A 17,077-nucleotide genomic window follows, 5' to 3' on the forward strand; every position below is an offset into this window, starting at 1 on the left:
CACAAGCTGCTGCTTCTTCAGGGCTCAGGTGGTGGCCTCTGAGGCCAGTGGTATGGCATGTCCTCCCTGCTGTGGCCTGGCACCCAGGTGTGCTGTGAGCAGGGAAGGGCTCAGATAGCACAGAGCTCAACTAGTGGAGCAGCATCTCTCTTCCTGCCTCACATAAGATTAGGTTGGAAGCAGAAATGGGGATGGGGAGTTTTCCTCCTTGCAGGTTTCCTCCTTGTTCCTCAGCCCCTGATCCTTTCTAGAGCAGGCTGGGTAGGGGTAAGCAATGCTGACAATGAGAGTCAAGTGGGTTTGGAGAAGGTCCCCCTTCCTCTCCCTCTACCCTTGCCTAACTAGGCTGGTCACAGTCTTCTGTGGCTCCAGCTCTGCTTCTTCAGATTGCTCTGAGGGGAATATTAGCATCGTCTAATAACTCTGTCAGACTTATCGAGGGATTTGTTTTATTAATTCCAAGACTGGGTACAGCAAATAGATTATAGCTTGGGCCACTTCATAGGCTTAACGAGCCCTTTCTGTGCTTACTTATCACTTTTTTTTTCCAAATCTCCTTGTGTTAACTCCTTTTTCTGCTCTTTGTGTTACTATTTATTGAATATCCTCAGTGCTGTATATGTCACAGGGAATATGCCCAAAGTTCATTCCCGTCCATCATTTTTTGGATGATAAGAGAGGAATGGAGGCAGCACAATTTGCAATGGATTTGGGGGTAGTAAATGCCTTTGGTAGCTGTCATGGTGATGGTCTGAGAACAAGGCAAAGCTGAACATACTCAGCACGGGTGCAGATTCTTCCTCAATGGGAGAGGTGCACTCTTTCTATGGCATATGGTGGGTAATACCTTGGTTTCCAGTCTCTGCGTCAGTCTTGCAGGTGATGCAGACACAAGTGAAACACCATGGGCCTGATTTCCATACTTGAAGCAGATAGCAGGGTGCCTGCAGTGAAACTAGGTTTAGCTTCTTGAGTCGCATGGCTAGTTCACTTTAGTGTAAGCCACACTACTGCTCAAAAATACGTTAATTTTTGTGGTGGTCAGCGTGGGAAGGTCCACTGTTGTGCATCATCATCAGCAAGCTCCCCGTTGTCTTTGGGACCTGATAACCTTCTAGCATTATTGCTTTTGCTGGATCTGAGAGATCTGAGAAGTAGCTATGTTGGTGAATCCAGGGGAAGCATTCCTGGCAGGGAGAGTATTTCATTTAGGGAGATCCATCCAGTTGCTGTCCTCTCCTGATGCCCAAATCAATTAAAATAGGAAGGCTGTTGGGGAGAAACTGGCTCCTCTACCCCTACGATCTGTTGTGTGAGTCACCTCCAACTTACAAGAACATCTCTTGCTACGATATGATGCAGCCACTGAAGTGTCACATTGGTTGATTTATTCCTTGTTCAAGTCAAGAGAAAATTTGGCTTGTAATGGTAACTGTTTAACTACAAACTTAGTTAGAACATGAGGAAGCAGCTGTCAATGGGAATGTAACTCTCTTGTTTTTAAAAGGCTTTGCAAAGCGTGAGGCTCTCTCACCTTGAAGGGAAATCTGAATGAGGACAGGACTTTCTAGCCGTAAGTGTTTGCATGGAGTCATGTACAGAGATGCCTAGGTAATGTTACGAAGTGTGAAAAAACAGGCAGAAGTATAAGAAATGTATGCTTTTAGAAGGTCATAGGTTCTTGTTTCATCCAAGCTGGGAGGGGAAGAGAAATCATCTTCCTCTTTTTACCACTGAAGATGACCTATGAAAATGCAAAACCAACTTTCTGTGTAACCCTGCCACTGATCCTACTATATGAATGGTTTATAAATAGTAGTCCTAGATATTGTAGCTAAAGGCAGGGAAGTCATTTAGTCCCCTTTTTTCCCATGAGTGGCCACTTAGGTAGAAAAAGCCTTGGCACTGTAGTACGTAACATGCTGAACCATATGGTGGCTTTTGCTGTTTGCATGGAACATTGAATGACAAATCGTAGTGTTTGTGGCGGGGACTCTGCACTGAACGTGCGTAACTTGGGCACACGCTATCAGTGTCCATGTTTTTCTATGACATGCTTTGTCCTCTGGTATCTGTTCCTCCTTCACAGGAGCTATAGCTTGTCCTTGGCCCAGGTGCTGCAAGTGAATTCTAGGGCAGATGTGTGTGTGATACTGTTAAACAGAAAGAGAAGTGGTGGTCTGGATCTGCACCGGGCCCTGGTGAGGAACAAGAATCTCCAGAGAGTTAGAGTGGTTGTAGGCTGGTTTGTTCAAACACAGCCTGTATTTCTTATGGATAAACTTGTCAGCTTGTGCTTCTGACAAGAATAATAGCTTTGTTCTCATTGGATTTTTGGCCAGATTGAGTAGTACTGTATGCCCCTAGGGGAGGGACAGGCTTCTGATGGGTTTAGATCTGTGCTAAAATATAGTAGTTATGCAACGGCCCAATACAACTAATCTGAGGACAAAATTAAAAACTGATACTGCTGTAGATAACTTAGATGTCTTTGCACTGTAGGCACAGAGTGGCTGCCATGCAGAGGGTCTTGATGGACCAGCGGTCTTCAGTTTAGAAATTCAGGTTTAGATAATCAAGAGTGCTGTGGTGATGCTGAATAGAGAATGTTTTTTCATAATCTTTTATAAAGCAACAGGTAGGGGATGCCCAATGCAATAGATTCAGCTGCGGGTTTTTAATGAGCAAATGAAAATACTGTTTCACACTGCATCAATGCTAGTTCCAAAAGACACCAGGCAAATTAAAGGAGGGAAAAGTCCATCAAGGCTGTTGAACTTTTTGATCGTGATGCATAACCTCTACCAGTCTCTCATTGCTGGAAGCTGTTAATAAAGGTACTGTGAATTTTCTCTGTTCCTTTGACTCTTCCCTGAGTACCTGCGCTTGGCTGCTGTCAGAGGCTCGGCCTTGGTGTCTGCCCTGCTCCATTACTGAAGCTCTTAGCTTGTGATGCCTGGCAGCTGTTACTGACGGGATTGCCTGGGGAGAGTGCGTTTTGAATTAGAATAATAAAAACGTAGAAAATGAGATTGGAGAAGATCTCAAGGGCCAGCTAGTCTTTCCAAGACAAGATCAGGTGTATCTGAAAAATTAATGAGAAATACTTGTCTAGTCTTTTCTTAATAGTCCCCAACGCTGGTGGCTAACTCCCAGTAGCCAAGCTATTCCGGAGCCTCACTACCCTGTTGCCACCAAATTTTTCTAACGTTAAACTGAAACTCCCCGTTCTGCATCATATGTTTCTTCTCATCCTATCTATGGTGAATATGGAGGACACTTTGTATTTTTCTGCTTTCACCTGCCCTTCAGAAGTTATACAGTTATGTATCTTTGTGTGTTCCATGAGACTGTGAACACAGCTGGTGGAATGGAGATATACAGGGGTGCTGTGCAAAATAGCAGGGAGCAAATCCTCCATTTCCTCCAGTGCCCGGGCACCTAGGATGAAATAGAAAGAAACTTTATGCTGGAGTGCTCAGGCAATGTATTTAGGCAGTTTAAGTGAAGATCGACAGATTGTTTGGAGGACACTGAGTAATTAAATCCTGGTTGGATTTTTGCTAGTAGTAGGCTACAGAACTATTGACTTTTTCCTCAGCTACATAGCCAGGGCCCTGAGGAATGTACATGAGCATATTTGTTGGGATGTGTGGGAGAGGATGGTACTTTCACTGAAAGCTGTGCAAGCAGCTTTCTCTAAGAATAGTAATGATACAGAGTTAATTAGAGGGATTATTATAAATTCATTTCTCTAAGATTTTTTTTTTTTTTTTTTTACTAAAGGGTCTGTTTCTTGAAAGGGTCTGTTTTCTTTAGCAGATATAGGATCCACTCAAACTTCATACGGTTTAGAGGGTGACATACTTAGGCACGCGTCAGTCAACTTCACATTTGACCCTGTGGAGAGGGCAGGCTGCTCACGACATTAATGCACACAGTATGGAGAAGAGTATTGGAGGCATCAAATCACTCTTAATCATTCAGATAAGATTTGAAATCAAATCTCTTCACCTCGTTTAAATCAGAAGTGCTTTAAAATCACATGGCACTTTTAGTAGAATCAGCCAAGTTTCATTCTGCCTCTTTAAGTAGTTCTTGTTGTTCTAACTCTGACATGCTAAACTGCTGTATGGCGTTCCTATAAGCTGTTAAACATCTGTCTCTTTCACTTCAGAGCTGGCTGCATTTCAGTACTGGATGAATGATTCCTATATTCACAGCTAATAAGTGCTTTGGGATCCCAAGTATTAGCTGTGCAAAGGCACAGTACCACAAATGTCTGCAATTCTATGCAACATATCAAGTGAGTACTATTCCCGAGAGATTGAAGCCTAAGAGATCCCGTAGGACAAAGGACACAGAGAAATGTAATTGATTGTAATGAACTTGTTTGTGCATGTGTCACCACTTGTCTCTACTGAATAAAATCAGAAGTGTTCAACACTCCATTAACACAAATTACAGGGTCCTATTCTTCTGGAGTGAGACAATAAGGCCTACACCTGCTAGTGCTATGAAGTTCTTCATGATCCCAATGTGCAGCTCAGTGACAGACATCATAGCCTGAGTGGTCTTGGATTTGTTTCAGTATCCTAGTCGTTTAGGAAATTAATCAGAATTGGTCAAATTTACTTCTGTGGCAATTCCATTGGAATCAGTGGAAAGATACCAGGGATGGAGCCTACTACCAGAGTAAGACAAAAGATGTTAAATAAATATGAGGGATGAAATCATGACACTGTCAAAGTGTCATGTCTTTTATGAATTTAATGGAGCCAAGTTTTTAACCTCATTAACCGTAAATACAACAATCTTCAAGGTGCCTATCTCCTGTGTGAGCACGGGCACTACAGGGATGTTGTGCTAACGCTTGGAATTGATCTCATTACAGAGCCCATCTTAACCCAAGCAAATTATTGTTAAAGGCTATTTATACACTGTAAATAGTATTTCTTTTTATGTAGCTGTAAACCTCCCAGCTGGCTTTGAACCACTGTGTCCTGAAGAGAAGGACAAGGAGTCTGTACAGTTTCGCACCGACAACACTGGTCCCCAACAGCTTGCTGCAGGAGGTAAAGTAAGACCATATGTTTACCTTTACCTTGACAGACCAGGAGACCACTTGCCAAATCAGCATCTGGAATTTAGACTTTGTTTGATGAAGTATCAAATTAATGAAGACTTTGCTCATGGCAATTTGAGGGGTTTCCAGCTCAGCCAAATCGCAGCTCTTCATCCTACTATTAAAATGTTGCATCAGAGCTCAGTTAAGAGGAAATCACCTGGTTCTGAGTCACCAGCATCTCTTACTACCACACCACAGGCGTCCAGGCTGGCTCATCACATATCTTTTGAATCATTTCCCAGGCTGCCATAAACGCATCAATCTCTGAACTGTTTCATATATATCAGTGTCAAAGTAAGTGACTGAGAGTTCCCAACCAGTCATGCTCCTGCCGGTGAAATTTTACCTCTATCCATTTTCTGTGTTTGCAACATGATGAGAGCCAAATCTGCTTTAGAAAAGCCTTAAGTGTTGGTAACTGAATGAGCTTCAGAATAAGGTCATTTTCCTGTCTAAAGGCAGGATCTCCTCTTATTCGGGAATGGGTTTCCTATGACAAACAGATGTCTTTAAGTGTTATAACTTTTGCCCTCCTCTTCTCCCTAGTTTTTGCCTGCTCCCCAGTCTGCTCCACACACTGGTGTTCAGAGAGAGGGTAACCAGAGAGCCCTGGAGGGGGATGCCGGAGAGCTTGAGGGGCTTGTAGTACAAGACAGTGCTGTTCTCTTCTAGCTGCTTATTTCCACTTAACCTAGGATGCTTCCACCTGATGGCTGATTTGTGATGTGTGAATTCAGTCAGGGGCTCTCAGTTTAGCTGGCAGAAGACAAGTGTCCACAGCCTAAGTCCACAGCCTTCCCTCACAGGGGAAGACAAGACTGAATGGACCATGGAGATGGGAACGAAAGCAGGTCTCTTCAGGTCAAGGTGATGTTTACTGGTAGGGCTGGCGTGCATAGAAAGTCTGTGATGTCCTTGTCTTCCAGATGGAGACAGAAGCGTACTCTCATAACACCTTCCTGTATTGCTAAACTTCTTTAAAATGTTAGAATTAAAAATACTTCAGATGTTTCCTCTACAGGTATGGGAATGATCTGAGCTATAATAATGTTTGCTTTGTTCCTCCCGCTCCCCTTCATCCTCCTCCTTCTCCTTCCACCCCACCCAGATGGCTGGGTCTGCACCAGACAAAGGCAGCAGCCCTGCTGATCCCTCTTTCAACCCAGCTATTAGCATCAAAGAACAAAAGCAAACAGCACCGGCTTGCTGCTCAGCCCTTTACAAAGGCGCAATAAATGGACTCTTGTGTATAGGATAAAGCAAACTCTGCCTTTTCTTTGGTTAGGGGGCAGACCTTTCTGTGTTTGAAGTGCTCTGAGCTGGAGAAAGTGGAGAAACCTCCATCTGCATGACAGGAAGTCCTGGGGTCACTGGGCTTTTTGTTAGCTATGGGTTCTACATACTCCCTGTTTAACTGGGGAATGCTGTACCTGTGGCAGGTAGGAGGTTCCTATGGTGGGAGGAAGGTAGCGCTGATGGAAGAGGAAGAAAGTGGGGACATGTTTTAAACGTTCCTTTTAAAAACAAGCCAGGAAAACATGAGGAGAATTTGAGAGAATGTCTCAGATGACGGGCTGAAGGAGAGTGAACTCTGCTCCCCAAACCTGGTCATTCTGCCTGGTTGCCGTCTCTGTCTTTTAGCTTTCTTGAGGCATTAGATTTCTTCTAATCGCAGAGCCACAAGCCATAAGGTACTTCATCAGAGGTTTCTTATTAAGGTTCCCTTTTGTTGATATATGCAACCACAGTTTTAACTGTGTACCCCAGTGGTATTTATTGTAGGGTCTTTTTGTGATGACTGACTGCCTATATGTCATTTTTGTCTTCACAAAGAAAGCAGTGCTTTCTCATGTGTGTTTTAAAATAAAAACCAAGTACTTTCACCTTTTGAAAAAAAGCATTTGCCAGCAGATACCACATGGGGGATGTCTGCAATACAAGAAACTCCCTTTGTATTTAGTATGGGAAGTAACACTAATGACCTGGGCTTCCACAAAGGTAGATACTGCAAAAGTGTCGCAGAGGTGCAAACAGTGACTTTTTGTGTATACAGTGTATGTGCAACTAGTGTATACAGAAGTTGTGTTGGGTGGAGACTTTCCGAAAAAGATACAGCAAAAAGAAAGCTAAGAGTAAAACCAGTCAGGACTGGGGATACCTGCCCTTAGGGACATTGGAAAAAAACCCAGGGTAAATGGAAATCCCCTTGCTGTCTGCCCACTGTTACTTTCCATTGAGAAACTACATTTTAAAGATGCCTGAGTAGCTCTTAACACTTCATTGTTCTCCTTTTTTTAACAGCTTCATGACCTGTTTAATTCACGCACAGTTAAATAAGTATTATCCCAAGCAGTGTATCAGTTACAGCCCACTGCCTCTTATTTGCTTAATGTGTTTATCCCTTGCTCACCCTTGGTTAGCTTTTTCCTTTGCTCTTTCTATATGCTGATCTTTTTTATTCCCTAAACAGCCCGCAGAGTTCCTCCTGTAGCACAGACACCCTGGTGAGGCTGCCTGCTGTCCCTGGGCCCCTGAGGTAGCCTGGGCTGCAGCTGTGCCTGCTCCTTTGTCAGGTGTGCAGGGGGGCTGAGAGGATAGCATGGATCTAGAGCTTTGTACCTGCTTAGAGTAGGCTTTGGGGCAGCTGCTGGATTATCAGAAAAATTTGGAGTACCTTATGATGCTGCCTTCCTCCTCTTCTGAAATGTGTGATCATCATCTGACTGCTGCTGATTTTCCCAAGCAATGCCTCAACTCAAGTCCTAGCAGTGGGCTTGTAAATTCTTTGGCATTGTGCTCACATTCTGCAGTAGTGTTTAAGGCTCTGCTCCTTCCTTCTGTCCCTGCTTACCTCCTTTTGCCTTCCATCTTCAATGCTTGACTGCTTCATTGCTGCCTGACACTTGTTTTCTTTTCCCCTGCTCTCACCTCCTTTTGCCTTCCATCTTCAGTGTGTGCATTGCTGCCTGACACTTGTTTTCTTTTCCTACCTAAAAATAATTACTTTCAGGCAAACTTTCAGTGTTCTTCCAGGCTCGCACGCCAAGACACCAATTCTTAGTTAAAATTATGTGTTAAAAGAGGAAAGGCAACAAATAACACTCATCAGATCTGACGTATATGTTTAGTAGAAGCTAAGGAAATTAAATGAGTTGATGCAACAGTCCCTCCCTTCTTTGTGCATTGTTTTATTTGGGTTATTACCTCCTTAGGGAAGGATGGCTTGATATATGTGTGATGTACCACAGGGACTTTTCCTGAAATGATCTTGGAGCTATTACAAAGCAATAAACAAACAAGCAACAGAAAATGATAAACAAAAAGCAGCAGAAAGTGTTAAACAAAAAGCAACGTGCACAGGAATCGCTCACCACTGAAATGCAAGTGTCTTGGGAAGACAACTGGCACCGGTTTCGTGGCAACACAGCTGGATTGGACAGGAAGGGGGAATACTGACAGAAATTGGAGGGGATATCTGGGGAAGAATACATTCTTAGACCTTGGTGTGTAGCCAAAGCACCCAGCATGTCATGCTCCTAGACTTGCGGCAGAAGCGGTCTGAGACCTGTATTAGTCCAAATCGTTAATGTATTGCTTTGAAGTCTTGTATGAAAGATGATAATTGCAGCAGCACAACTCCTGGGCAAGGTACAGGCCTCCAGGGAAGAATGCTACCTATGGATCTGGCCCCACTGTTTCCTCAAGCAAGTTCTTTTTTTTTTTTTTCTTTTTCTTTCTTTCTTTGGGGCTGCCTTGGAAGGAAAACATTAATCTAGTCTAATCCCATGAGATTTCAGGGGTTCCTCCCTCATGGTGTTATGATAAGGGTAGCTATTCAGACAAAGACTAAACTTGGGATACTAAAAAAGTTGTAAGAGGCACTTTTTTAAAGTACGCTCTCTGGGGTGGGTGCACTCTGCCCAAAACAGACTCTACATTCAAAGATATGCCTTTTCTGTGATCGATACTATCACGTAGTCTCGCTCCTCAAATTTTAAAGGACTATTTTATTCTGGGATTTTTGTGATTGATACTGAAAAGTGCTCTTATGTCACAAAGAGAAAAAATACTGAATGCCATTTGGTCCGAATTCAGCATCTTGTGAAAAGACAACATGTGGGATGTGCAAGCCTCTGGCACTCCTTCTCTCCCACCCTTGCTGCTGTCTGCAATGAAGGATGTTGTTTTGGGAATGATGGGCAGAAGGAATGAAAAGGGATGGACTCTCTTCTAGACTTTGGGACTGTGTTGAATGTCTTGCACCTGGTCATAAATTCACATGGCCCCTCGTAAAAGGGGAGCAGGTTATTTTCTTTTTTCTGAAAACTTGCTTGAATTTATGTGCAATAGAAACCTACTGTAGGCAGGTTGTTTTTTGTTTCTTTCTTTTGCATTTGTGTGTGAAAAACAGTAGAATATTTTAACCAATATTCTTACAGGAACTGATGTGGCTTGGTTCTATCTGATTCCAGGAACTCTCTCTCCGGACAGATATGATGGTGGATTCACTTTTACATGCACAGCGGAGAGGGATCCAGTGCCTCCTCCCTTGCATGGCTGGATGCTTGGCTGCAGATGGGTGGCCTTCAAACAAACCTAATTACTTCTGGTTTTGCATGAAATTGATTTCCATGCAAGGATGCTAAGTTGCTGTGTGCATCTCTAATGGCTTTTCTCTCTTCTCTCTCTCTCTTTTCCTTTTCTCCCTTCTGCTTGCCATGAAAACACCTCAACAGATGTCAATCATATTCCAGGTAAGTGTTGCTTTTGCTGAGCTGAAAGGCTGCTCTTTAAGGAGTGGTGATGGGCAGTTACCAGTAGCAGAAATCTGATCCTGCTTCCTGAGACCATACAGAGCAAATCTTCATCCTGGACATCACGGGGTCTGGATTGCAAAGTCTTTGCTTAAAGAAGGGCTTCATAGTAGCAAAGGTCACAAACTTCCCTCTTCAGAGATTACATTGCGTTGGTCAGTTAAAGGGATGTTTTCTGAATGAAAATGACGTTAAAAATTGTTGCTTGTATTGTTAATTACCTGCCATTGAACATTGCATTATACACAGTTTATTTCTGATACATCTCTGTGTAGTCTGGCATACAAATCTAGTTCAGTCATTTTCCTTCTCCTACTGCAGTCTACTCCATTTGGTATTCCCACTGATAATGTGTTGAGTTTCATTTCCACTAACAAAGGGTGGTTTTTTTGTTGTTTTAGTTTAGATTTTAAAAATCAGTAGTATCATTCTGGCCAAATGTGAATGTGTAGTCTTATTTAGGTATCAAAACTTCAATTCCCAACAGGGCACAAACAATTCATTTAAAAGGAAAAAAAAAAAAAAAAAAAAGGTGTGTTTTGTGTCCTTGTTCATTTGGAGAGTTCTTCCACAAGGAAGCGTTTTACCACAGAGAACTCCAACTTCCCTCCCCAGATTGCTCTCTCATTGCTGAAAGGATCTGAGTTCCCCAACTTCGGCTACAAGGGTTAATCAAACTACATCACCTTATGCTGCAGTCCACATCCTGTTGCCACTGAAGCTTAAGAAACTAATTTTTACCTCATGCTCAGGCAGATCCACCTGGTTTATCATTATGTGAAATGGAAATAAGAGCCCAGGGAAGCAGCTGGCATTGCCTTGGCTGGAGCAGGATGATGGGAGAGTTGAGGCTCTTTTCCTTCTCAGCTTTTTGCATAACTTTTGCTAAACCCAACCTGGACTTGGAATGAGTTCTCCATTCAATTTGCTTCTTTTCTACACTTGGATAATCAGATTTTGTGAAACACTTCAGAGACGCAGTGAGGGCCAGCCACTCGGGTAATTTCCCTGCATATTTAGCCTCTTGGCTTCTCTCGTCAGCCCCCTTTTTGTTCTGCTGAGGTCCTTTGCATTCTGTGCGCATCTCAGCTGGCAACAATGGGGATGGAAGTGGCCAAATGGCAAATGTTGGCTGGCATGCCTTGGAAAGAAAGGCTTCGTCAACAGTAACATTGAATCTTTTCGGTGACCCACAGGACTGAACATGTACCTTTTCTGCCCCAGTCTGAGGTGTCCAGGAACTCCTGTCTCCTCTCATCTTGGCAGGATATGACAGGGCATGCACCAAGGGCTCGGGGTCACAAGTCTCTCCACCACGTCCTGAAGCTTTTGGTGTCTGTGGCAGAGGAGGATGGTTGAATTGGAAAGGCATGGTCTTGCTATGCTCTACCAGTACGACTCCTGATATTATGCCATAAACAAGTTTGCTGCGAACAACATCGGGGCCATCTCCCAGGTGTGCACAGCGTACAGATCATGACAGCATCACTAGTAGGGATCCAAGCAGAGGTGCCACAACCAGGACAGGACCATGCTGCTGTTACTGTGGGCACCCTGGGAGCAGTCCATCCTTCTGCTCTCTGAATGGGCTCTTCTGCCCCACTGCCCTCTTTTTCACATAATGTATATGCTTGGGTGGACATTTTTTATTCTCCTCATCGCTCATACACTTGTGTTCTTGTTCTCAGGACTGCTGCGTGCTTTCTCACGTGGATTTCTAGTCACACGTGAATGCTCTTTTCCATGTGCTCTTGCACCCATCTGTACGTTTTCAGTCTGACAATTACCCACACCTTAGGTAATTTTTTATTGGGCTCTGCAACTGTTTAATTCTAGGCAGTCTAATCCCTCTGCTCAGCTGCATTTGCTGGCATTGCTGCCTGACTGGGCAGCGATGTGGACCACCAGGAGGGTTTGGGTGTGCACTTCACCTCTGCCCGGCTGTGCAGAGGCTCTCTTCCTATTTGGCCATCCAGCTATCTGTATTGTGAGGACAGAGCCCCAGGCACCTGTCAAAATGGTTACTTTAACCATCCACTGTTTGCAAGACAAATTAGGGGTTTTATAAGCTAATGGTAACCATTTACCCACAGGCGGCAGAAGGGCTGTAAAGAACCCATTGATTAACTGAGTATTTTTTATTGTTGAATAGACTGGTTAGAACTAATTCCCCAGTAAGAGAAGGTACGTAGTATGAGCTTTCCCTGGCTGTGAAGTCTTTGCTTCTGAAGAAGAGGTGCTCTGGCAACAGGGGCTGGTGTCCTACACTCCTTTCAAGAGCCACCTGAAGATCCCATCTGGCTTGTTTCACAAATTCAAGGAGTTTGTCAGAAGTTGGCCGGACTGCGGCTGCCCTGCAGATACTATATCCCCAGTCACTAAATAACACCACCACGTTGTAAGCACCAAAGTCAAGTATTTAGAACAGGGCCCTGGAGTTGGGAATGTTGCTGTCTGTGCTCAGCTGGGTCACCGACTCGCTGCGTCACGTAGAGGAGAAATAACTTCTCTTTTTAGTACTTCAGTTTTCCTTTTGGGGTTATAGCCACAGCCTCACCTCACCTTCACAACATGCTTAGAGATCTTGGGCTGAACATTAATGAGGTTAAGAACCTTTTTACAGAGGTTAAGTGCCTTGGCTGGGGAGTGGTGTGCAGCATAGACCAGAATGGATGCCTCAGTCACCTCTGCACAATACTTGCCCCTTTCTTTCCACCTTCTACTCTGCCAGTGGTCTAGCTTCTGAAAGACAAATTGTTGGGAAAAGACCAGTAGATCAAGGAGTATGTGATATACTTCTGTCTCACTTAGTTGTTGTTTTTTTTTTTTAGTGGAAGAATACATGCAGGAGAAAGAACTGAATATGGGTCGTTGATATTATGGTGCCTGGTACTGATACCTGGGGAGTATTGAAGTTTCAATACTACTTTTCCTATTCATGTCACGCTTATCCCTTTTGTGGGAAAGATCTTCAGATATTCATGGGGAGGAGGCTAAGAGATGAAGTTCTGGGCATTTTGCTGTCATGATTTTACTGCTGACTAGAGTTTGCATGTAACTGAATGGACACAACCCAGTAGAAATGACCTAGTTAGTTGGGGCCCTGAGGAAAAATTAGTCCTTGTTTGCCTGAACAACTCCTTCATAAGGATACAGAGATCCTTGAAGGCACAAGCATACAAGCACTTTTCTGATCCAGGTCTTTAGTCTTTCAAACTCCATCTTTTAATGCTTCTTTCCTCTCTTACTCTCAAGGCTGCTGTTTTAGTATGTCTCCCTAACTCCATGTCATAGGGTCATTTAAGCAGTCCCTGTATGATGGCTTCTGCTCCCTTGAAAGTGAACTCTGCTTTTGGGCATGAAAATGTGTGAATTGTGTTTCAGCCCATCTGAAGTTTTCTATTCACAGAAGGTCAGAGTAAGAATCCACCCATGCCATTTCTTCGGTGCCGCTCACACAAGTGTTTGAAAGCAATTTGTTTAGGCTTATGTCCTTCTTCATAGGTGCCACAGTTGTTTTCGTTCTTGCATGCTCTTTGCACAGGCACTGTCCCCTAATTGGATCCTCTTGCATTGAGACCTGAATGTTTTTCAGCTCCATGCACACCCATTTTCAACAATATGGCAGTAATGGTCACTGGGGTCAGAGCAAGAATTCTGCTAGCCCAGAAGCCTCTTTTTTATGGAAGTAGATGCTTTGGAAGAAGTTGAAGAAACTACGTGAGCATCGGTCTTGTCCTGATATACCTTTGTGGTTTCTGGTATTCACTGTTCCAAGGACTTCCTGACCTGATACTGCATCCAGATCATGGTGTTGTACAGTCATGGATGGACATATCTTCTCTGGATGTGTCCAGTCTTTGTTTTTCTTAATCCACTTATATTTTTTAACTTCACAGTATCTTGTGATAACAAGTCCCATTGTTTAATCATTCAGATGTGGAAAGTACTTTCTTTGACTTGTTTTTTTCACCTGTTACTTAAGAATTTAATTCAGTGACTCTTACTCCTTGTGTTCTGACAAATAGGGAAAAAAAATATTCTTTGTTCACCTGCTTTCTATTATTGGGGATTTTACCTCTATCGCATATATTGTCACAGATGTCTTTTCCAAGCTGAAGAATTCTATTCCATGCCTAACAGTTCTTCTTTTCCCAACTTATGCACCTATGTGCTCAGGTGCTCTGATTTGCAGTGATGCTCATCTTCTTATGGGTCAGCCATAAAATGCATTCACCCTCAGGTCTTGCTACCTGCACGCATTCTCTTGTGTGTGTGGCCATCTTTGCAAACACTTGCATGTTTATTTTCATGCTTTCAAACACCACCATGTTTGTCGCCCTCCCTATGTGACTACTTTTAGGAATATGCTATGTGCAATGTCAGAATACTGTTTCTGCTGTGGGGGAAAGGAGATAGTATGTTTTTTTCACTATTTCTGCCCATAGATGTTCAGGTAAATGACTTTTTGTATGGCTTCTGCATCATGCTCTTATTCCTTTGATCACTCAGAGTACGTGCCACTCACCCTGACTCACTGCCCCCAATAATGACAAAACCTATCCCGGAATTACATAGCAGAGGAAGCAGAAGGGATGGACAAGAGGAACTAGCACAGCTGTTGTGTGTAATTGGATTGGAAGTGGGCCTCCGGCTACAATAACAAAACTGCACTCCCGGCTGGCCTCACTGCTGGGGCCTGCGAGAAGCCCCTTGGCTGTTGTGTGTATTGTGGTTGAATCAAACAAAAAGGACTGCTCCCCAGCTTGTGCTACTGCTTTGCCCAGTTAGAAAAAATGGGCATCATGTATGCCAGCAGCCAAGAAATCAGGTCATCCTCTTGGCAAAGCTGACCTGTCTAGCAGGTAAAAGGTCTGAACTAGGTCTCAGAATGATTTTTCCTCTTCATCCATTCTTTACATCAATCAAGACAAGGGTTTTGCTTCTTCCTCTGAATCCTATCCTTTGGCTCTGCTGGAATGCCCTCTTTGTGGTATGTGGGGACTCTTAGGGAGTCTTTCTTGGTCTTTGGGTTTTAGGAAACCTAAAGATGCCTATTTTAAGAAGGACCACATGGGAGAAGGGGGACTTGTCAGCTGTCCTCCCTAACTAGAAAAGGAAACTGCTGATGGAGCTGGGGTAGGAGACTCAGAGGAGAAAAAATCCTATTTCTTAAGGAAGTACTAGTTTCAGGAAAGGAGGTGTAAACATAGAATCATAGAAATGTTTGAGTTGGAAGGGACCTTTAAAGGTTGTCTAGTTCAACCTCCGTTGCAGTGAGCAGGGACATCTTCAACTAGATCAGGTTGCTCAGAGCCCCGTCCAACCTGACCTTGAATGTTTTCAGGAATGGGGAATCCACCACCTCTCTGGGCAACCTGTGCCGGTGTTTCACCACCCTCATTGTAAAAAAATTTCATTTTATCTAGTCTAAATCCACCCTGTTAGGTTAAAGCCATTACCCCTTGTTCTATTGCAACAAGCCCTGCTAAAAAGTTTGTCCCCATCTTTCTTATTAGCCCCCATTAGGTACTGGAAGGCTTCTATAAGGTCTCCCTGGAGCCTTCTCTTCGCTAGGCTGAACAACCCCAACTCTCTCAGCCTGTCCTCATAGGAGAGGTGCTCCAACCCTCTGATCATGTTTGTGGCCCTCCTCTGGACCCACTCCAACAGGAGCAGAGCAGAGGGGCAGAATCACCTCCCTTGACCTGCTGGCCACACTTCTTTTGATGCAGCCCAGGATACAGCTGGCTTTCTGGCCTGTGAGTGCACATTGTCGGCTCATGTTCAGTTTTTCATCCAGCAATACCCCCAAGTCCTTCTCCTCAGGGCTGCTCTCAATCCCTTCATCCCCCAATCCATATTGATACCAGGGGTTGCCCCAACCCACGTGCAGGACCTTGCACTTGGCCTTGTTGAATCTCATGAGGTTCACACTGGCCCACTTCTCAAGCTTGTCCAGGTCCCTCTGGGTGGCATCTCATCCTTCAGGCATGTCAACTACGCCGCTCAGCTGGGTGTCATCTGCAAACTTGCTGAGGGTGAAACAGCAGACTCCATCACTTATCAGAATGCTCTTCTCTATAGTAGTTGTCATTTTATTTTTGGAAGAATCCCTGGTTTGCATTATTTCTTTCTTCAGCTCTGCCGTAAAGGATTTGCATGTATATCCTGGACCAGGGGGCACGGTGCCCTGCCTCAGACATACACTGCAGCTGGCCCTCCTATTGTTTGAATGGGTCACGAAGCCTCATACCCAGGAAAGGATCCTCTGTGGGCAAGCCTGCCCCTGGGGAGAGCGAGGCTGCTGCCTGGCAGTCTCTCTTCCCATTCATTAAGAGGTTTTGGGCTAATCATCTGGCAGCATCATTAAAAGGGAAATACTGAGGCAGCCTGCCTTAACAGAGCAATTCAGCAGTGCACGCACACCCACGCACACGTGCACACCCCCAGAGCATTGGGCCAGTAATACGGGACAAGCTATAATTAACTAGATGAAGGAGTCCATCTTCCTTTGTTGCTGCAATCAGTTGTCACTCTCAGCTGTGTTTTGTGCTCTCATAACTTTCTTAGTTTTTGTGGCTTTTTTTTCCCATTTTGAGTGCTAAGTGCCCAAATGTGGTGCTGGGGGGAGGGGCAGTGGGAGCGACGTCAAACTGCCTCCAAGGTTTCCTTCATTTTCTCCTCCACCTTGAAAATTGCCCCGAGTAAATCCTTGTAGATGAGGACTGCTGTTTAACTGCATTGCTCTTTCATATCATTGTATTCTGAAGCTGCTTTTTAAAATGTCCTTCTGGCTTCATAAGAATCCAGTGTTGGCCCTTGATACTTTGTACAATTAGAGCCACTTAATTTTACTATTTTGATATAGAAAGCAGATGGTTTACAATTTTTAAAAAATTGAAATGTTACTTTGAGATAAAGGGTGATTAATATTAACCTTTAAGAAAATTATACTGATTTGGTTGTAGGTTAAAGAAATATCAAAATAACTCGCAGACCTAAATAGGAAGAGTCAGTTGGGACAGGCATAAATCATGGCCAGAGAACCGAGTTTCTATGTCCGTCTGCTCTCAGGAATGGACATACTATTTTGATAACCGATGTTCTGAAGAAGCAGGCCACATTCTCTTCA

General features: G+C 43.9%; 1 protein-coding gene across 1 annotated transcript in view; it reads left to right on the forward strand.

The window, feature by feature from the left end:
* The window catches only part of NRXN3 (neurexin 3), a gene marked incomplete at its 3' end in the record, with an annotated part of 723,331 nt that overhangs the window by 23,017 nt on the left and 683,237 nt on the right, over window positions 1-17,077 (forward strand). The window contains exon 2 of the mRNA XM_009887058.1: window positions 9,865-9,882. Coding sequence (XP_009885360.1) covers window positions 9,865-9,882 — 18 coding nt within the window. The remainder of the gene's footprint in view (window positions 1-9,864; window positions 9,883-17,077) is intronic.

This window comes from Charadrius vociferus, unplaced genomic scaffold, assembly GCF_000708025.1.
Source record: "Charadrius vociferus isolate BGI_N301 unplaced genomic scaffold, ASM70802v2 scaffold14, whole genome shotgun sequence".
In the NCBI taxonomy this organism is placed as follows: domain Eukaryota; kingdom Metazoa; phylum Chordata; class Aves; order Charadriiformes; family Charadriidae; genus Charadrius; species Charadrius vociferus.